Here is a 22748-nt window from a genome sequence, read left to right on the forward strand (position 1 = left end):
ACCAGTGAGGCAGGGCAGAGGTGGGGTGGGGAAGGGGAGGTGCCGGGGGATGAGGCTTTCCCCAGGAGAAGAGCCAGGGTGCTCTTGGGCCTGACCTGGTTGCTCTCCAAGGCCCTGTGTAGTTCAGCCAGGAACTTTGCAGACTTGAAATGACACTTCAGGACAGTTGGGGATTTTCACCTGCTTTTAAGAGGAAGGCGAAGCTACGCACACAGGTGGCTTCTGCCTGGGTTTTAATGGTCTTGGCTGATGGTGCCACGCTAGGTAACCAGAGAAAGAGTTTCATACCCAAATTTTGAGGCTCTGCTGCTAGAAAACATCTTGCTCTTCAGGGAGACGATTCCCTTCTCGGTGACTCGGGGCTGCACTGATACAGGATGCCGTAGGTCTCCATCAATCAGTTAATGTACAGAACACAACATACATAACACAGATTACATAGAACCATTCACATTTACCCTTTCCTTCAGTTACCACCACTCACTCACCCTGTAGGGGACCATTATTACTCTCCCTGTTTTGGGGATGAAGAAGTATGGTCCAGAGAGATTAAGTAATTCTCCCAAGGGCTCCGCACGGACTCAAGGAGACTGGAGAGTCGGAATCTGAATCAATGTCTACTGTATGGATTGTCTACTCTATGGTACGTCAGAGGGTTCCTCCCAGGCCCCTACCGTCCAGCATGGAGTCAGACAGTGCCGATGTTGATCACATGACCGTCGCCTAGCCTTTATCAAATGCTTGCTTGTATCAGGTGTGTTGTATAAGTCAGAATTCACATCTGATCTGACTTCAGTCTGATAACGCTTGCCACTACACCCCATTTCCTTTCTTATAAGAATATGTGTGTGCACAGTTTTTCATATCCTGACTATGTGCCAGGCTCCATACTAGAAGCTTCACTTCTATTCATCTTAGCGCATTTAATTCAATTAGGTTATGTCCGTCTGCCATGCTAGAATGTCACTCCTTGAGGTCAGGAAAGAGCCGTGTCTGTCATACTCACCATTGGATCCCCCAGTGCCCGCTCACCATTGGATTTGCACCCAGTGAGCGCTCAAGAAATTAAGCAAATGAGAGTGATTCCTCCACCAACTCTCTGCAGTAGTCAGTGTCATCCCCAGTTTACAACTGAGCAAACTTGAGACTTAGGAGCTGTGACCCAAATTTCACAAAGTACCATTCACATTACGTAAAGGGCACAGGAGCTGTCAAAGCACGTTCTTCAGCATCATCCTATTTGGTTTTCACCAGCCACTCTGGGAAGTTATATCTGCTTCAGTGTAAAAGCAGAATCAGAGAAGCAAAAATAAAGCAGTTCCTTTTATTTCAAGGACAAAAAAAAAAAAAAAAATTGAGGTACATAAAAAAATAGCAATGGGGCCTACAACGTGAGACCCAATGAAGCAGAATCTCGGATTCCTGCTCCTGTCATGAGGCAGTGGGTCTCCTGCACTTGGGCGGAGAGCCCATCTGCAGAAAAGAAGCTCAACACTGCCAGGTTGTGTTACCATCAGTTAGCACCACATAAACATCAGGGTCACCCTGTTCAGGCCCCTTCCATTAAAATGTGTAAGAGCTCACAACCCAGCTCGTAAAGGACTGAGGGAGGGGTGCTCAGCCACCAGGCAGCTTTAGCTTCACGCCAAGGCAGCATGTCTAGTGTAAACTGGTGGGGAGATGGAGAGTTTGGAGGGACAGCCCCGCAGTCTCCAGAGGAGAAAAGTGAGCTCGGGTGTCTGGGAAACTCTGTGTAAAGAACCTCATTGCATCTCACACATAGGCAGGGTCTGACTTGAACGTAACAAGGGATAAACAACAGGGCCAGAAGCGAGGGGAGATCTGCTGGAAGAACCAGGAGGTTCCCTCAAAGGAGAGCCTGCCTCTGTCTATTCTGTGACTCAGTTTCCATCTCTGTAAAATGAGCCTGCCTCTGTCTAGCCTGTGACTCAGCTTCCATACTGTAAAATGCTTATCTTGCAGCCTTGCCCTGAGGATTGTCACAATGAGGAGAAAGCACCAGATGAACACACGACCTTGTAGAATTCCCCTATGCTCTCTGGGTCTCAGTAGCCTCACCTCCAAGAAGGATAATAGCCAGGTGTTCGCACAGCGTTGTTGCGATAGTTAAATGAGAAATTGTATGTGAAGGGTGCTTTGTAAACTGTAAAACCTGATATAAGTGTTAAGTTATTAAGCCAAAAATGGCTTTTCCATACATTACCTCATTTGATCTAACGCCAACGTGTAAGATTGGTAAAGTGGGAATTACTAGCCTCATTTTACTGAAATGGAAATCGAGATTCAATGAATTGCATAACTTGCACCTTGAAGATTACCCAGCCAATAAGTGACAAAGCCAAGAATAGATACCAAATCTGTCTGATCCTAAGATTCACGGTTCTTTTTTCATTGCACGTAAGCAGAAGGGTGCCGAAGTGAGTAATAGCTGTAGATTACTCAGCTGATCTTAGCAATCAGTTTGGGCTTTGTCTGGGCAATGATCTCCTGTGTGGCAGAGACTGTGTCGTATTGACCTCTGTATTCCTAGCAGCCGGCGCAGTTTCTGGCACATAGCAGGCAGGCATGGACTATTACTGGAAGAATAAAGGAATCAGTATGAGCTGTATATCAGGGCTGTGTACCCTCTGAAGGGGGTGCTGTCATCGTCCCTATTTTACAGAGGAAGAAAATGAAGCTCAGAGCAGTTGAGGAGGCTGTGTAAGGTCCCACAACTGGCAGAACCAAGATTTGGAGTCACACCTGATTCCAAGTCTTACGCTCTTTCACACACACTGCCTCAAAGTTAACTAGTAAAGGAATGAACTACCCAGTAGTGAGGACCTGAAGTGAGGCCGTCAAATGCTGGGGAAGCCCTGCCTCTTCTGCTCTCAAGCCCGTGACCTTCAAGTGCCCCGCAGCCCAAAACACCAAGACTGTGAACTCCAAGTGCCCCGAGGAAGGCTGCCCCACAGCCTGTCCCTCTCCAGGCTCACAGCTCGGTGAACAGAAGGGTTATTGGAAGTTTACTTTCACACCATAAACTGCCGCCTGGAAAATGTGCTGAGTAAACCCCCCAGAATGCTAATCTGATCTTTCCTCCAGGCTCTCAGGTGAAAGTCCCAGCCAACCCTGAGTTCAGGCCCTGCCTCCAGAGTCACCTGGGTCGATGCCCTTGCAGCGCTGTGCAGAAGGGATGGAAATTTCAGACTTAGGACGTAGGGAGACCCAGGGACCCGAGATTGTCATTCTTCATCTTGAGAAAAATCCAGGACATTGTCCATGTGAGCAAGAAGGGAAGGAAACTTGAAGAACATCTTGAGAAAACCCCCTTCCTGGAGGGCTGCTGGGTGTCCTGACACTTTGCTCCACAGCTCCACGCTTGCTTGGGAAGTTTTCACAAGGGCAGCCCACCAGAGATAAGCAGACAGATAGACCTGGACTGACTCTCAGCCAGGCTGAGCAGGGTGTACCTGAATTGTTTTAAATTCTTAGGCACCTGTAGCCCCAGGCACACATGGATTTATTCATTATCCAGCAAACCTTAATTAAGCGTCTGTTCTGTGCCAAGATCTGTGCTGGGTACCAGGCCTAGAGGTGATCAGAATTCATCCAGCCTCAGGTTGTCCTGAGTCTGACAATGAGACACGCAGAAATGGAGAAGCAGTCTACCACGTCACATGGAAAGGCACGGAGCAAGAGAACAACCGCTGAGTGAATCGTGGGAGACTTCTCAGAGGAGGAGGGACACTCCAGCCGAGCCTTAGGGCTAGATCATGCTGTGTGATGTGGAGGATGTTTATATCATAGACTCCCACAGTCTTAGATGCCATCAGGTCACCCCTGCAGTTGATGAGGAAACCAACACCCAGAGAGGGCAAGTGACTTTCCCAAGGTCACACAGCAGATCCATGGCTGAGCAGACACAGACCTCACAAACCTGGTCTTTGGACACGTAGTCTAAAGCTCACTGCCCTGAGAAATCTTTCTTGAGTTAGTGATCTTGCCATGCCCTTTTCTATTGTCCACTTCACTGAATGCTCAGCATAGCCCTGATGGGTAGAAGAGGTGCTGTGAGGCAGCATCACCAGTGAAGTCAAGGAACCTGCCCAGGGTCACACAGCTTCTGCTCCTGAGCCTGGCATAGAACCCAGGTCCCCTGGCTCCAGGTCAGGGCTCTTTGCACACATTTTACAGCAGCCTTTCTCTCCCCTGGGAAGCTGAGAAACCCAGTGTGGTACTGCACGCATTAACTCCCTTTCCAGCTACTTTGCTTGGCAAGATGTCAGGCATAGGAACACACCATAAATGGGAACTATTACTGTTTTCTGTTTTGCTTATTTTTTAATTCTTGAACATTTTAGCCGTTGCCTTGTAGATTAATATGGAAGTTCTGAGCCTCTGAGATCTAATTTTATTTTCTTTTTCAAAAGTAGTTGGAGTGTTAGTAGCTTCCAAGCCAGGAGTGTAGCTTGGAAGGGGTAACGTGCAAATGCAATTTGACATGGGTGCCAGTCAGTTTAATTTGAAAGAAATTTAAGGTGTTGGGATCTTCATTTGAAGAATGTTGGGCCACGAGGCAGAGAATTGAGTCAGGGGCTCCATCACAGCGCTAGCCGAGAGCATCAAGGGCCCCAGTTGTTCAACTCGTTGCCTACAAAGGAGTTGTGTTTCAAAGCTCTCACAACCTCTGCCTGAGTAACCGTGAAGTTGTCGCTGGCCCGGGGCCCAAGGGACTTGTGGATCAGGTCGCGTGTGTCTTTTGCACCATCTCACAGACGGGCCTTTGTGAAGGGCAACTCCAGTCTGCCTGTGAAGCACCTCCACCCCCAGTCCAGCTGTTTGCTTTGGAAAAGCCACTTAGATGGTGCTCGGAGTTGGGGTGATGAAGCAGTGAGCAGAGGAACTGAACATAAACCCAGCAGGGCACCAGAGAACCCCCCTGGGATGCGGGGGTCCAGCCTCCCCTTTCCTCCCATCTCAGTTAGAGCCAAAGCTGGAATGAAGTGCAAGCCCGGGACCTGTCATGCACCCCAGCCAGACCCACAAGTACTTCGCCTGGCTCAGCCTCACTTCGTTTTCACACATAATTGGTTTTTAATTAAATTTGACTTCTCCTCACATCTGTTCAGAAGGGCGGTCCCCTTTGGAAGCGGTAAGCACAGAAGCGGGGACAGGCTGGCCACAGAGAAAAGTGAACAGAGCAGAGCCCTACAGTCCATCCTATTTTGGCGAGGAAAGGGGCTCGGGACAGGCCTCTGGCTGGAGAACTGTTCTTGTCCGAGGGTCCTTGTTCTTGTCCCGAGCCTCCTGAGCCTCTGGAATCCCGACTGCTCACAGAGCGTGTGACCCTTGTTCCCAAGAACGACTGGCTCAATACTTGTCTTTTCTCTCTCCCCCTTCTCCCTCCCCCCACCCAGAGATCTGTGCGGCCGAGTGTGGTGGCCACGGCGTCTGCGTGGGGGGCACCTGCCGCTGCGAGGACGGCTGGATGGGGGCGGCCTGCGACCAGCGCGCCTGCCACCCGCGCTGCGCTGAGCATGGGACCTGCCGGGACGGCAAGTGCGAGTGCAGCCCGGGCTGGAACGGCGAGCACTGCACCATCGGTATGAGGGCCGGGCCTCCGCACCTTCTCCAGGGCTGCGCGGTGCCGTTGTCTGTCGGGCACTTCGGGGCCCCTGTCGCATGTGGGAACTGGGCCAAAAGTCCTTTCATCTGACGACATTATGGTTGGCTTTTCCTAGACATCAGTTGGACTCAAACTCACAATAGGACATTTTTAACCTTTTCCCTCCCACCCTGCATCTCCCAGATCTCAGCTAGCTGGTCAGCATGCCTTGGGTTTAGCCCTTCCCGGGCCAAAAGCAGTATAACTTTGTGTTAGGAGCTGGGGTTCAGGCATGACTGAACCTCAGCAGCTGTGATGTAGATGACTCTACCTCAGCAGCTGTGAGCAAGTCCCAAGGCCTCTCGGAGCCTCAGTTTCCTCACCTGTGTAATGGGGATAATAATGCACGTACAGGCTGGCACATCGTACAGTACTCCATAAACATAGCCATTAAATCAAGTTTATGGTCTGGTTGGGAGGTCTTGGGCTTAGCGCTGAACACCCCCAGTAGCCTCCTAGGCTGGAGCTCCCGAAGAGGCCTGGGATCCTGGGGAAAGCTTCCCGCAGGCCCCAGGCCACATCTGCATCCCGTTAGGCCTGGGATCTGCCCCCTCCCCTGTCCTCGGCTTCCGTCCCGTCTGCATTTGTCTCCTTTCCCCTCTCCTGGTGGCTCCTTGGCACCAGCCCCTGCTGAAGCAGCACTGTTGGCAGCTTTCAAAACAAGCTGATCACTCTGTTCCCTTCTTTCTGCCTTTCCTGCTGGTTTTGTTGATTTTAAACACAGCCAGACGTTTGCTTGGTTTATTATCCTGGAATGAACACTCACCAAAAGGTCTTCATTGAATCAACTGGTCTGTGTGTGTGTGTTTTAACTTCTTCCCCTTCCATTTTTTTTTCAAGGAAGGGTCTGTGATCAAATGGCAAGCACATGGCTCTAGGAGACAGGATTCCGGGTGCCTCTCCAGCTCTGACAGTCACCTCGTGATTACAGAAACTGGGAGGCAAGCCCCAAAGATTACGAGGGACAAAGGAATTTTGAGCAAATGGGGCTACCTCTCATTTCATATTGTTTTAGGCCGCATTCCTTTTGTTTTGCAGCCTGAAATTAGCTTTTATTCATCATCCCTGCCTCCACACCATCACCCTTTTTATCAATGGCAGTGGAATACCTTACACTTACTAATATTAATAATAATGGGCTCTGATTTTTGAGTATTTACAGTGTGGCGAGCACTGTGCTAAGGGCTTTGACTGCGTTCTTTCCCACTCCCATCCATCACCCTGTGGAGGCACACGTATTTCCCCGCTTCTTTTCAAGGACCTGAGGCCCAAGGTCACTTAACTGTTAAGAAGTAGGACTGGACGTTGAGGCTTGGTTTTCTGAGCCTTGGGGAGGAGCTCCTCGCCAGCTGCTTGCTCTGCGGTCCTTGCAGGACAAAGCCCAGGTTTTCTGCAGAGGCCTCTGGCTCTCATCCTTCCCAGAGGCTGGGCCTTCTTATTCCAGTTGGTCTCAGAGTCCGACAGCTAGCTGGCCAGCCACACTCTTACCAGAGTCCAGAGCCGCTGCACAGCCGCCGGCAGCCCACCCTGCTTTTCCGTAGCAGAACGCGCCACGCTGTCTCACTGTGCGCCTCTGGGTGGCTTCTTTCCGTCAGTGTCATCCTGTCCCACGACCGCCCTGGACACCTCTTAAAGAAAAGCAGCCCTAGTTACCAGAGAGGCCCACCTGCTTCTTTCAGCGCTGCCCCTTCCTTCACCTTCACTTTTCTGCATGACTAAGGACAAGCTGACCTTTTAGCCTCCCAGCCCAGAAGGGGACCCATCCCTATTAAAACCAAAATCAGAGCCCAGAGAGAATGCATTCTGTTTTCTATCACTTGCTTATAGAGTCCTCGGCTCACCTCACCAAGTTCCAAGCAGTTTATGGATGTCAGGCTTCTATAAGGTTAAAGCATCTCATCTGAGTCAAATGATGAGGGATTTACGGAAATCCTCCCTGCGTCCAGTCACAGATGATTCATGGCAGGGCTTGTGGGCAGGCTGGGTTCCAGCTGGTGTCTCGTGGATGTTCCTCAGCCTAGCTTGAAGAACATCTCTGTTGTGATGCCAAGGAGTCAGACCAGCCCGTCCCACCTCCCCTGCACACCCTGTTGTCACTCTTTAAGAGCAAATTCCTCCTTGGGATTGCAGATGCTTTTTCCCCTCCGGATAAGAAATACACCAAGGTAAATGTGCACGGTTCAAGAGGGAGGTTGACAGTCCTAAATACCAGAAAACTGTCACAGGACATTGAAGAAGTAAAGGACTAGTCATAGTGGCTCAGATGAAAGGACTTTGGCTCGGAATTCTGTTACCTTTCATTGTGTGGTGCGCGTTTCCTTTGACCCTGTCTAATCTCCCCGCATGGCAACTTGCCCTCTGCGCGTCTCTGCCCGTGGCCAGCTGCATCCCCGCTAGAAACCCGACACCCTAGTGCCGAAGGAACACTTCAGTAACCTTGCTGGATGGAAGGGAAGGAGTACGAGATACAAACGAGGGAAACAATGGCGGTGCCTTCTTTTTTCTTTTCAGAATAGATATGAGAAGGAGAAACCCCTCTTTAATCTTTGATGGTAGCAAGAAGCACTTCCTTACATTCCAGGGAACTTCACTCCCTGCGAGGAACATTTAGGAAGAGCAAAAACTGCTGGTGTGAAAAGTTAGAAATTCAAAGTGTTAAATGTTCTCTTGTTGTCAGATTTCATCATTATTCAATGGGTCATCGCACAGCTAGCTCGTATTTTTCAGTGTGGTTCTGTCCCATACCAGAGAAGAGGCCAGGATCCACGATGCTGATTCAGAGACCTCCACACAGTGGGATCCAAAGAGAGCAAGGCTTGTTCATTTGCACACTGCTGCCCTCCGTAAACGGGAAAGAATGACTTGGTTCCCTAACAGCTGGCATAAAAGAGTAAGACAAGTCTGGGCTCCTTTGGGTCAAGTCCCCAGCTTAAAAACCTTCTTACCCCAGTGACATTTCCCAGAGCAGATTATATAGTAGGAATTAAATATCTCCTTTTGGAGGCTTGGGTCCACCTTTTCTTTTATGGAAGCTCCCTGGTTTTTCTCAAAACAGATTGGTTTTCTCAAAACAGATTGGCATCCTCTTTCATGACAATATTTTTGTCAAAAAGCAAGACTATTTCAAATCTTAATTCCTTACGTTAGGAATTATCTGTCTCTTTGCAACTTCAAGAAAAGTCTTGGTGACAGCACCGTGGGTAGACCACATGGTCGCTGGGGCTTCAGTTTCTCCCTCTGTGAATCACAGAGTGGGGTGGCTGGAGGAGGCCTGCAGGGGTGATGGAATTCCGGCCCCTCCTCCACTGCCCACAGACTGCACACCCATCACCTGCTCCTAAAAATATCCCACAAATAAAACAGGATTTTTTCATTTTCACTCTTACTTACTTACTAGTAATACATCCACTTGTGTATATGGAACCAGTTTCCCTAGTCTAGAAGTTAAGGTCAGATGGATTGATTAGGATCCGTTTCTCAAGTATATGGTCAACACAGAGTCATCAAAAACGTATTTTTGGATGTCTTTTCCAGGAATTTTATGAGTCTCTTCAGTCTGGGGCTTGACCTCCAGTTTCTTTAGAGAAAGCTGAAAATCATAGCTAAATTTAAGAAGGTGTTTAATTTTTCCTATTTCTTTGAAAACACCAACATTTTGGATCACTTCTATGATAGTTATTTTGTTCACTTCACTGCCCCTTGTCTATGAGGTCCCAAAACACATGTGGGAAATGCTAGCTCCTGATTACATGTGTAAAATTCCAACCTTGACCCCAAAGCTGTGATTGTTCAAGATGCCAGATATGCAGAAGTATTTACTAGGTTCCAGGAGAACTGTCCAATCATATAAATCTTGATTCTCAAACAAATCCTCCTCTGGGAGTAAAGATCAAAATGATACTCTGATGATGCAATTACTAGAGCGAGCAAAGCCAGACTTCCCGATGCAGGGAAATTACAAAGAAAGGCCACACAGTCTTCTGGAGTTCTTTGTCCACTTTTGAACGGTAGCTCTTGAGTTTCTTTTTTGTAATCAGACAATCCTTAACCAAGAGCTCACAAGCATTCACAAGGTATCAGCGCCTGTGAGATAACCTATGCTTCTCCCTCCTCAGAGGCATCATGACCCATGAGTTGTAGGACAAATGCTGACACGGAGAAAGAGAAAACGGACAGGGATCTACCCCGTGTTATCAGAGCAAGAACTTGATTAGTTGATGGTCCTGGGAGCTTTCAGCCCACATGTGGTAGGAGTGGGAAACTGGAGACCAGTGAGTGGGCTCCGTGAGCCCCTCTCGGGGTGGGTGCCGTTGGCCACTTATTCCTCACTGATCCTTCGTCCAAAGAGAGAAGAGCATGAATGTATCCAAGAACTTAACAAGAACATCTCTTTGATGATTTGTCATCCATCTGAGAGAAGTTCAGATGACTATAGCCACCCCAGTCATCACCTGCCATAATGATCTTCGTTTCACCTGACCTAACGGGTACCAATGATACAGCTGTTAGAGTCAACGGAGGCTCCTGAAGAATAAGCTTCTTGCCATGTTCTTCACAACCTTGGATGGGGGCCCCTGAAGCTTCTTGGGATTATCTTAAGAGAAATTTCTGGAAACTTCTATTGGTACAGGCAAGTGAAGGAAAGAAGCTTTCACGTTGGAGGTCATAGAAATGCTAAAGAGATCTAAGACCTCACAGGCTACCCTCGTGCTAAGGCTCAGAGCTTGTCTTATAAATAGCTGTGTGCCTCCACTATCTCCACTTTGTTGCCCAGTGACAGGAACATAGAAGCGCGTGGTCCAAGAGGAAAATGACTCTGCTTCCATCGTCTTCATCCTGAAATCTGGAGGAGAAAGATGAAGGAATTTGGGGAAGCCCTGAATCCACCATCCATAATGCAAGCTTAGGGACTTGGCGTCATCTTTTCTTAAAGTTAGTGCTTTAAAATCCCGATGAAATTTTACGTGACTTGAGTCAAGGGCATATGTGCCAAGCTTTTCAAACAGTGAAAGAAACAGCAGTGTGGACTTCTGCATATGCCTTTTATAAGTAAATGGCATTGGACTTCAAAGACTCAGTTACCACTTTCATTTTCAGTAGAGGCAAGGAAGCTCTCTTCCATTCCCAGGAAGCTCTTGGTCTTGGTATTGACTGGCTGTTATCAGCTTTTTTCACAGCGTGGCCTGAGGTCACTGTGTGAGGAAGGAATCCCAGGATTTGTGGAATCCACTGTTGTCTCCTGAAACCCACAACATTGATTATGACCTGAGTGTGCCTCCGTCACTTCCACTGGCTGGTGTTCCTGCCTGTGGTCTGAGAAATTAGTAAGCATTTTTTAAAGGTACTAAAAACATATTTAATAGAGATCTTTATTGCTAAATAGTTCTTATAGCAATAGAAGAGAGAGAGAGGGAGCTCTCTGAGGTCAGCCCCTGGGTTTGGGGAGATTAGCCTATATAGTGGATATAATCTCTACTCATCACCAGAGCCATGATATCACCGTTAAGTTTGGAGACATTTTTCTGGTCAGAGAATTCCCTCCAAGTGGATGCTGCGCATTGGTATGGTCATTTGAATCCCAATGATGCCTGTCTCGTCCAGCCGAGTCATCCTTGCCAACCCTGTGAGAGAAATCTAGGCTCACTCCATCTCATCTGTAGCTGGGTTCAGTGTCATTACCAGAACCTATGATTATGACCCTCCACAAAATTCTGCAGATCTGAACGCTAAGAACACCAGCTGAGCCAGGAGATCTGTGTGTTGTGTCGTGGTTCTCCGATGGCGTATCCTGGGAGATGATGTCTAAGCAATTTTAGATCACTTTGCAAAATTAGATGAATGATCTTGACTAAGACGCAGGTGACAGATGAACCAAGAATCGAGAAAGTCTTCGCCTTCACCAGAGATGTTTCCTAGGTGGTTTTTCATGTGGGCTGACCCTGTTTTTCACTGTCATTCCACAGCTTTGTTTGTTCAGTCCTGCTTAATACACCACTCCCCTTCACTTTCCCTTCTTACATCCTGTTAGCTCATGGACTGTGCAGCATCTGTAAGAATGAAGGGGAAGCGTGCAGACCCAGTGAAAACTCCTCTTCCCAATTTTCCACTTGGCTCTGCAGCCTCTGGGAACATATTTCCTCTTGAAGCACAGACCACATGGGTGCCTGAACTAAGAACCTACCCTCTCATCCACCAGTCTTAGGAGGCAAATATATATTGATGAACAGCCACAGTGTCTGTCCTATCCAGAGGATTGAAAACATAAAATTTATATTTCTTTTATGGAGAATGTTCTTACAGTTTATAGAACCCTAGGGCTTCCAGATAAGGCCTCACCATCGCAGTTGAGCCCTCTCTTACGGACTTTTGATTCACGTGTGAAATCGAGCTAAGGGTGGGGACCAGCCTGGCTGAAAGCATCAGCCCTTCAGGAAATGGCCATCTCTCCAGGCTTTGTGGGAGCACATGTGGAGGAGGTATAGAGAAGGAGGTGCTAGGGAAGCTCCTCCAATGGCTGTGACCACAGCCCAATAGGGAAGGTGAAATGCTGTTACTGATTTATGCTGGGAATGAAGAGGTCTGCCCTGCCCCAAGCACAGAGCCAGGCACCCATGTATATGCACAGTAGGTTTAGTTCAGAGCCACATTTGACACCCATCCTCACAAATGAGCAAAACCTTAGATTGCCAAATAATTCAGTGCTTGGATATAACCCCCCAACGATGATGTGTGATGATAACAATGATGTATGCGTTGGAAAACAAAGCATACGTCATTCTACCTTTTAAGTTAATCAGCATTGAGAAGGAGTCAGGTTTTCTTTTCTTTCTCTTGTCTTTCACAGCCACACCCATTGACCTGCACCTCACATTCTGTGTAAGATGCAAAGGAGAGATGCATCTTCCTTAGAACACGCATTCTGCATTCACGTCTATGTGGGCACGTGGGTCCGTGGAAAGTGCAAGAATGGCAAACAGATAAGCTAGCAGTGTATTTGACCAAAGGCTCAACCTACTTCCCTGGTGTATATCAGGGGTGACTCACCTTTTGCCTATTTCCGAATTCCAACCTCCTGGGGTCACCTCTGCCCATGCAGGGCGCCCTCACTCTTGTCCCGCTGCATCCCCTGGAGGGAAGGTGAATGCTGCTCTGGGTAGACAAAGGGGCAAGTTCTAGTTTTCCGTAAAGCTGATGGAGCTGGAGCGTAGCCACTTTTGCAGCTTCCCATCCTCCTTTTTCCGCTGTTCTCCTCATCCATGTGTCTTCTTATTTATGTGATCACATTTCCAAACGCCTGGCTCACAGAGTGAGTTGACGTTCCTTTTGGCCCTTCCTGGAGAATGTGCTTGCTCTCCCTCCTTCTCTCTCGTGTTGTCCTGTCTTTGGTTTTATTTTCCCCACCCTGGCAGGTCTGTCCCAAACGTGGGGTGCAGCCCCCTTTGTCTCCTTGGCACCTGGCATGGTTATGTGACAGGCAGTATTGCACTTTTTCAATCCTACCTTAAATGTGCTGTCTTTTATCTCCCAAGCGCACTATCTGGATAGGGTAGTTAAAGGTATGGTGTTCTTCCTCTATTTTCCTGTTGTCTTTGTGTGTGTGCTTGTGTATGAGCATAACAGACAGAAGAAATGTGTGTCTGGAAATGTATAGATACTCCGTGAGCAAGGTGTCTCGGTGCTGCCGCGTCCCAGGCTTTGTCACAGCAGACACTGCCCGGAGGGCGGGGTTTTGGTCACAAGATGGTTGATACACCTGGAGTGTCATTCTCCCCTGCCCCAGGTGCTCAGGCTGTTTTGTGACATTACCACTGTGCTGTTGTCCTTCTCTCCCCATACACAGATACACCCCCTCACCCTTTCTACCCCATCTCATGTCACCCTGCCCATGCTTTATGGCCCCTGGTCCATCAGAATGAAGATGCTGGGAACCAGGGTGGGTGGCCTGAGACAGGAAGAGACCCCAGAGCAAACTAAGAAACCCTAAGAACTCCATTCCCCCTAGTACTAGTACTGTGTGCTAGATGCTGTGCCAGGCTCTGGAGAAATGGGGGAAAACAGACCCCTGACCTCAGGAGGTGAATGGTCTGTTTGTTTGGATTTTTTTTTCCTTTTCAGAGAAGGCCTGACTTTGGTAAGTTTTATTTTTGAAGAGTGTTCCCCGCAGGCCAAGTAATTCCTTCTGTTTGAAACATTTACATTAAGTAGATGGTACCCAATTTTCCAAAGAGGCCTCATTGCTCTAGGAATAAGTCTCAGAACGATCAGATGTGTGTGCTCCAGAAAGGCCCCAAGCTTCCGGAGGAGAAATACCATGCCATCTTCAGCTTTTTATCCTCAAGCCCTCACACGGCACCAGGCACCACATATGTGCTCATTGGTTAAGGAAACACACTCTGAAGTCAGACTGCCTGAGTGTGAATCCAAACTCCAATACTCAATGAACTGGATGACCTTGGCCATGCTTCTTCACCTCTCTTCCCTTCAGAGTCTTTATAAAATGAAGAAAACAGGACGTGCCTGGTGGGATTGGCGTGAGGACTGATTAAAGTAATGAATGTAAAGTGCTTAGCACGTGGGCAGGAATGATGCTCAGTAAATGTTAGCTGTGCTGTTTTATCATCATCTTCTTAGCCTCACCGTTAACTTGGAGAAGGACTTCATTAACCACACTAATTTTTGAAATTGTAAAGAAAAAGGTTAAGTTGGCTTTTAATAAGAGATAGCAACTGCTGTTTAAAAAGTGATGGAAAGGATTTTAGGGAAACATCAATGACTAAATGCTTTTCAACTGGAACATCTTTGCCGACTACAGCAAAGGTGGCACTAGGGCCCATCCAATGGTGTTGAGAAGCACGCTGCCTCGCATTTCACGTACTGGCCTTCAACCAAGAATAACATTATTCCAGCAAGAAAGAGTAGCACCTCTGAGCCTCTTTAAAATAGGCATTTCACACATAAGCATTATCAGAGGAATCCTCAGTATGGATTAAGTTTAATAGCTGGTGGATTTTTTTTCCTACTTTGTGAGGGTTTTCCATATCTATGAGTCTGAAGGGAGTCCTGTGAATTTTTTCAAGTGAATAGATATGCTCATTTGATTGGAGAAGGAAATTAAAGTTGAAGAAGCTGAGTGGCCCATTCTGGATCACACTCTTAGTAAGTGGCAGAACCCAAGATTTTGTGTTTCCTGGCCTAATCCGTATTTCCAGTATTCTTTCATCTGTCACGGTAAGTCACCGAGAATGTCCCATTAATTTCCAAAATTCTTCCTCCAAACTGTCTTCCAAACTGGCAAACTCACCAGGAAGTGACCCGTATTCTCTCAAACCACCCGTTCTGATCTTTAGTTCAGAAAATATATCACCAAACCTTGAGCTGGATTAGGTCAGTGAATCATAACTTGCTTTAAAAGACAAATGTTTCTTGCCAAAATCTAGATCTGGACCAAGCCCCATCTGGCTGGCTTTCTGGTATAATGGGTACTAGTAACTCCCCCCCAAAAAATAATTCAAAGACCGTTATAATGCAAACCCCAGACTTTTCAGAGTAGAGTATTTTGCAGTTCAGAGACAAACCAGCCTTTGTTCTTTGCTTTCCACTTGCATTGGAAGACACTGAGGAAACAACAGTCAGTCAGCAAGTATGTTGAACTCCTCCTAAGTGCCAGGAAATGTGGATGCCACACAACGGAAGTGGTCCCAGCCTAGCAGAGAAGACACTAAAACAAATAATTCCAACAAAGTATGATGACGATTGTGATAGAGAAAGTCCCACGGCCACTTAGCAAGAACAGCTCTCCCCAACTTAGGCAGGGCCTCATAGACCAAGACCGTGGGCCGTAACATAAGCATGGTATCCCGCTTTTAAAAGCAGGACGATGGCTTGATGACATTTGTGATTTGGAAGGATCGATCTTGCCATATTGTGGAAAAGAGTTGAAAAGGAGCATTTGGGGGCAAAGAGACCAATTAGGAGACTGTTGCTATCATCTAGGAGGGAAAAAACAGTGACCTTGTCTAGGGAAGTGACGGTAGGGATGAAAAAGTACAAGAAAACCAGAAAGAGAAACAAACATAAATGGGACATTTGTTGTGTTAGGTGTGCTGCATAGCTGCTTTACCCCTTAAGTAAAAAATAAATACCTTCAAGGATTCTGAAAGTCTTCTAGCTTCAAGGGAGGCTTCTTCCTAGGCTTAAGCAGGAGGTTGAAGATAAAGCGGTCCCCTGTCATTTAAAGGGCATTGTTTCTTTTCAAAAGCTTATTAGCCCTTCTCTAAACCTTAAAATTACATTATTTTGGCTCTGACAAATGCCCGGTGTGAGTCGTTCCAGAGGGGGTTGTTAATGTCACTTGGGCTCTCTGAATTACTGATGAATTTCAGGGTTGTGGAATTAGTGAGCTTTAGCAATGGGTAAAGATGGGCATATTGCTTTAAGAAAGTCAGCAAGTCCCCCAGAGGAGGCTTCCTCATACTGGCTCATGGGAGTGTGTTGATCCCAGGTGCAAATTCCTGCTTGAGAGCAAACCTCATTCAAGCCACAGGTACTCCAGTTCTCTCTGAAACCCTGAAACTGGTAGGACAGTGCAGACCCTCGGGATAGAACCTGGTCCATTGGAAGAAACTGTGGAGAGAGTGCTGTGATTTCACGTGTAGAGCTTACCCTCCCCAAGAACACGGGCTCCTCCTGGCAGTTTAAGAGCAGCACGGAATGTGTTGCACCAGGCACTGTGTGCTAAGAGGCGCTTCCCACAGAGGGTTTTGTGGAATGGAATATTCTGCATTATTGTAAATGGTTGTGGGTAGGGGAGGAATAGTTCTGAGGAAAGCGTTCTGATACTCAGATAAGCAGGTTTCTTTATTATAAGACTTCCCAGAGCCTTTAGTGTATTAATATTTAGTGTGACTTTCTAGGATAAGAATATAGGATATATTGTTTTCCAGACTGACAGAAGTTTGTATTTGAGGACCTCGTAGAACTAGTAGTTCAAAGAATTCACTTTGAGAAGTATTGTTTGAGATTATAAGGTCCATTTTAAATTGCCCTGGAACAAAGGGTATCGATAAATAGAGTATAAAAATCTTGAAGGCAGAGGCTATATCTCAGCTCTGTATACCCCAGAATTAACACATGCCTGGTGTCCAGTAGGTGTTAAGTAAAGTTTGTTGAAATTAAGAACAAAATCATCAAATTTGAAGTTGTTTTGACCTTCTCTATTGGGTGGCTGTACTGGAGGGACCTAACAGAGCATCTCATCCAAACCTTCATTTCACAGATGAGGAAATTGAGGCCAAAAGAGGAAAAATCACTTTCCCAAGATCCCACAACTTAGGCAGGCTGGACCTAGGTCTCCACCTCATTCATTGATTCATTTCAACAAATACATACCGAGTACTGGCTCCATGCAAGGCACTAGATTAGGTCCAAGGTTGCCTTTGTGGCAAGTATGGCAACTTTATGGCAAGTTTACATTCTAGTGGAGGGAGTAAGGCAGTAAACTATTGCAAAATTAATAATTTGAGTATGCTCGGGACAGTTGCTCTCAGGGGGAAAGAGTGCCAGGAAAGCATGAAACAGTGGGCCTGGTGTGACACTCGTGACCCTCAACCCATCTCGTTGCTTCCTGCTGAGCTGCATGTTGGCCCCATGACCACGTCATTGGGTTTGTCTCAGCTCCCTCTGGCAAGGTTTATATTTATGAGGACCACAGCTTTTGACCCAAACATTGACACAGTTTGGACTGGCAAAGGGTTATTTTCTGGTTTGTGAGTTTCTTAGTGAAGTTATACAATGTTAAAACAAAATAAACCCAATAATAATGATAGCAGTTGTCATTTGTTAAATGCCTACCAGTGTCACCCACTGTGCTAAATAATTGATATACATTATCCCATTAATCTTCTTAACAACTCTTTGAATTACATATTACCTCCATTTTACAGATGAGAAAACTGAGGCTTAGAGAGTTAAATAATTTGCCAGTCATCACACAGATAGTAAGTAAAATGGTGGTGCTGGGATTTAAACTGAGGTCTGTCTAGGTACAAAGTCCATACTGTATTATAACACATGGTTTTTATTAAAAATTTAGGATTAAAGGGAGTGAAATTGGCACTGCCCTAGGAAATAAGGATCTGGAAAATATAACCAAAAGTTACTTAGTTTGGAAATAATATATGTAGAACGTCTAGCACAGTGGCAAGCCATAGGAGACCTTCAGTATATGGCAACTGGCATTGTCATCACTGTCCTGAAGCATCTAAACCAGGGTTTGGCATCTACAGCACACAGACCAAATCTGGCTCATCACTTGTTTTTGTAAATAAAGTTTTATTGGAACACAGCCATGCCCATTCATTTATAAATTGTACGTAGCTCCTTTCAAGCTACAATGGCAGTGTTGGGTAATTGCAACAGAGACCATATGGCTCACAAGCCTAAAATATTTATTATCTGGACCTTTACCGGAAAAGCTTGCCAACTCTGATCTAGATAACTGCCTCAGTTTTCTATTTTGCCTTTCTATGACCCCTACCTGAGGTTAGGGATACAACTTATGATATTATAGTCCCTCTACTAAACTAGAGAGAAGGTCAAGGTGAGTAGAAGATTCAGATACTGTGTTCAAGCTGTATGTCAGGCTTTGTGCATCGTGCGTACATTATCTTATTTAATCCTCCCAACAACCCCATTTTATAAGTAGACTGAGGCTCAGAGAAATTAAATAAGGTGCCTGGGTGTCCTAAAGCCACTGTGTGACAGAGCCAGCCTTTGATGTGGCTCCCAAGCATGTGCTCTTAGATAAGAGATGTTATTTGCATCTTACAAGAGGCTACATCTTGGAGCAAGAGAAAGCAGTCCACTACCATTCTTAACGATTGGACTCTTCTTCCTCCACAACGGATCTCAAATACATAGGAGGTTTAATTTAAAGTCTCAGCTGGATGGACAAAACTTTAAATGGGATTAATTGGAAAAAGAGGGAGTCTATTTGCTTAGATCAGGAGGGGTGGCTGATGGGAGCTACTGAGTCAGAATGCCTGGGCGGTCACCTGCACGTCACAGCACTGCTCCTGTGCTTTCCAACTGCTTTCTCGATCACTTTTGGGGTGGCCATGCTTCTGGCTTCCCACCTTTCCCAGCAGGCTTCTGCTGTGACCCCATTATCTACATTTGCTTCAAAACTTCCACAGGAATCCCTCCGAGGCTCAGAGTACACACTCCGTAAATGTTTCTTCCTTTGAATGGAACACAGTGGCCAGATTGATTGATTGGTATTGAACATCTCAAGTATAAATGAACATTTTACTTTGTAAGAACAGTCAACTATCAGAAGACCTTGAAACAGTACAGCTTTAGATTCTATTTGATCGGCCATTTAGTGAGTACCTACCTTGGCCTAGGTCTTATATCAGACAGCCACATCCACACTTGTCCCATTTAAGAATAATGGGTCCGTTTTCAGTTATTTCATGATAGAAAATTTAGTTTGCAGCTGTAGTTGCTGCTCTTAATAATAAAACAAGTTTTATAGGTGGCAGAGTGCTTTCACGTCCATACCTTTCCCTGAGACTGAGCAAGGGCCAGAGAAGATATCCCAGGGAGGTAATATTTTGATAGCCCCTCTGAGAAAAGAATTGGCAGATTTGTTGAAAGGAGGACTTGAATGAAAACCAAGCAGCAACGCAGAAGCTGGAGTAAACCGTGTAACTTCACAGATTCTCAGGCCTAGATTTCTAAGCTACAGACTCAGAGAGAGAGGGGTTTGAAAAGGTGGTCAACAAAAACCTGCAAATCTACTTGAATAGTAACTCCCCACCTTATGATATAGTCAAAGCAGACCTAAGGCAGAGTCTAAATATTGCCTGACCCTCCTTGATTGAATTGCCCACAGCCCTCTCAGGCAGGTGGCCACTCCTGTATTTGGTTCCCACCATATTTTGTACATCTCCCTCAGGGTACTTAGCAGTGAAATATTTTGCTTATACAAACCTGTCTCCTTTGATAGGCTACATGCTCCTCAAGAATAAGAACTAGGTCTTACTCATCTCTGTACCTCCAGTGCTAGCCCAGAGAAGGTGCTTAATAGATGACAGGGAGACAGATGTACAGATGAAGAAAATTAGGGAAGGGAAGCCTGCCCAAACCTGCAATGGCAATCACAGACAGCCCTACTTAGTCTCTCTCGTGGCAGTTGTCCGGGTTCCCTTTACTCGCTGTAGATAAGATGGGGAAAAAAAGACTCCAGGACCCTTCCTGAAAGCAAAGACAGTTGTTTAGGAGAAAATAGGACAAAATAAATGAGAAACCTAAGGTTCAGTACAATGAACCTAGTAACAAGGCCTGAGAAAAGTACGGCCTTTTAGAATGAGACCCAGAAGTGCTGAGGGGACAAGAGGAGTAAATAGATGATTCCCTTGTTCCACACAGCCACCAGAGACAGGAAAAACAGGCAAGAGTGAGCAAGGAGCCAGGATCAGCCTAAAAGCTCCAGTGATCAAATTTGGACAAGCCCACATCCACTGACTCCTGCTCTAGAATCCTGGCCACTGTGCATCCTTAGTGAGGCCTTCCACCCCTGAGTCTCAGTTGCCTTAGAGGTGAAGTGGCAGTTCTAATGAGAGACCTCCCCGGGAGCTGCGGGCACCGATGCGCTGACGAATGTGAAAGCCTTTTGTAAGTTGACAGGCAGAGTGTGCGTGTATGTGACCAGGTGGCTGTGGGTGATCACACCTTGATGCCGTGTGCTTTGCCTTGCAGAGGGTTGCCCTGGCTTGTGCAATGGCAACGGCAGATGTACCTTGGACCTGAATGGGTGGCACTGCGTCTGCCAGCTGGGCTGGAGAGGAGCTGGCTGCGACACGTCCATGGAAACTGCCTGTGGTGACAGCAAAGACAACGATGGAGGTAGGGCTCTGGCACCCAGGGGTGCTGTGCATCTCCAGGGCTGTGGGAGGCACAGAGTGGAGGGTGGGCGTTACTGAGATAACAGGCCACCAACACACCAGCTGTCCAGTCAAGGGGGCCTGCAGGGTAGGCATAAAACGGCACATGTCATCTAAGGAATGAGTGCGTATCACTGGTTGTTCCATTTGAATCCATTAAAATTAGCTGGTGCAAACAAAAGTAGTTACCCTCCTCTGAGAGCAAGTGCAGAGGAGAAGGCATATGGAAGAAGGAGTTTTCTAATAATTCATTAATGGAATGAGTTGCCTGGCAACATTACGAGATACCGCCATTGCAAGTGGACAGGAAGAGGCCACCCAATTCTGTACCACAGAAAGTGGCATAAAGGATGCTTCTCCAGGGGAGGGAGGTTGAGTTACCTTTGTCAAGGTCCCTTCTCCCCTGATTCTGGTGGTAACCCTCAACGAGCATGCTGGGGGCCACCTTTGCCTCCACACCTTCTGTCCCTGTGGGTTTGTAGTGGAATTTGTCTTTGCTGTTGGGTTTTTTTCAAGTGCTGGGCGGTCAAAACCCTAAGGAAGGGAGGCCTAGTCTTGTGGAACTTTTATTAGCTGAGAGTGAAGAGTCCAGGGTTCTAATCCCAATTCTGTCTTTGGTGCTCTGTGTGTCCTTAAGCAAGCCACTCGATGTCGGTGGGCCTCACACTCCCTATTTATAAAGTGAGGCCTTTGGATCATAAGAGCCCTTCCAGTCTTTATATTAGTCCTAGAATTAGCCTTTGTCTTTCTGTTGTGTGGAACTTGTATAAATACAAACACAATGTGCTTTGCTTTTCCACTTGGAAGATGGGTTGATCCCTCCTGACTCTACCAATCTCAAGGGGTTACTAGGAGAAGAAAAAGATGGAGATATGAAAAAAAAAAAAAAGATCAAAACAGTTCATCCTTCCTTTATAATGATGGCCTAACGGTTGGCCTAGTCCACATGTGTTTATGCAGCTCCCTCATATTTGTACCAAGGGACTTTCTGATATACTGCACAGAGTAGGAAGTCAACAGGCCAGACTCAGCATCCCAGCCTTTGGGAACCTTCTACTTAGCGTGATTCTACAGTCTCAAAGCACCAGAAGGATTAAAAGGCCGGGTGTGTGCTGTTGTGATTACCCTGGTTCATTTGCCTTGAGTTGGCTCCGGCAGCCTTGGGCTGTTTCAGGCCACTGGTCTTTCAGCTTTCAGTCCTCGGTCTGCTGCCTGAATGCAGGAGGTGGTCGGGCCTGATGCACCCAGTCCTGGGCCCCGTGGGGTAATTGTCGACAAGGAGCTCGTGGGGTCGGGTCATGGTAGCCAGGCAGAGGCAGTGGGTCCCTGCTCTCGTCTTGAGAACTCACAGGGCTGAAATGTCCCTTCATCAGTCTGAGATTTGTGGAGCTCCATAAATATCCAGGGTTCCTGTATGGAGTCAGGCCCTAGACCAGGCACAGAGATGAGTAAGTCCGGTCCCCACACTCCAGGAGCTCAAATGAGGGAGGGAGACCAAAGTTAAGGGCTAATGGACAGTGATAAGGGCGCTTGCAGACTTCTGTATTGGCTGTTGTGAGAGTAGGAAAACATTCATCAAGAAGGTGAAGCTTGGGCAGACAGGCGTTTCTTGGAAAGGAAGGAGAAAACATCATGGGCAAAGCAGGGAAGGGCACCAAGTAGCCCTGTCTTCAGGCAAGATAAAGTACAATCGTACTGGCTCTTCATAGGGAAGAGGTGTCAGCCTAAATTATCTGCCTAACTCCCCCGCTTCACTTGGCCTATGTAGACGCAATTCCATGACTAGCAATGACATTCCTATCGTTAGAAAAGAAAGGGAGAGGAGCCGTAGCATGAAGTCATTCCCTTCTCAGGGCTCCAGGGTCTTGGCCAAAGCTGTTGACTATCTGGGCAGCAAAAGAACTGAATGTCCCTGAGAAATGTGGGGCGAGGGTGCACTCCCCCATAACACGCATAGCAGAATAAGTTATAAAACAGCGTTCACTTACCCCCTCACGTGAAACACAATGCCAATGTACCCTCTGTTCGCCGTCCTTCAGAGGCAGCCCTCCCAGTGCTGGGACTCCCCAGTGCTGACAGGGAGCGTGGGCACACAGGAGCCAAAAGCCCCACAGCTTTGGTGGGAGAAAGAGCTT

General features: G+C 47.0%; 1 protein-coding gene across 1 annotated transcript in view; it reads left to right on the forward strand.

The window, feature by feature from the left end:
• The window catches only part of TENM4 (teneurin transmembrane protein 4), a 388830-nt gene that overhangs the window by 257734 nt on the left and 108348 nt on the right, over positions 1-22748 (forward strand). Inside the window, exons 12-14 of the mRNA XM_082659462.1 lie at positions 5421-5606; positions 13198-13224; positions 20429-20575. Coding sequence (XP_082515588.1) covers positions 5421-5606; positions 13198-13224; positions 20429-20575 — 360 coding nt within the window. The remainder of the gene's footprint in view (positions 1-5420; positions 5607-13197; positions 13225-20428; positions 20576-22748) is intronic.

Source organism: Grampus griseus, assembly GCF_964374135.1.
Source record: "Grampus griseus genome assembly, chromosome: 8".
NCBI classification, from domain to species: domain Eukaryota; kingdom Metazoa; phylum Chordata; class Mammalia; order Artiodactyla; family Delphinidae; genus Grampus; species Grampus griseus.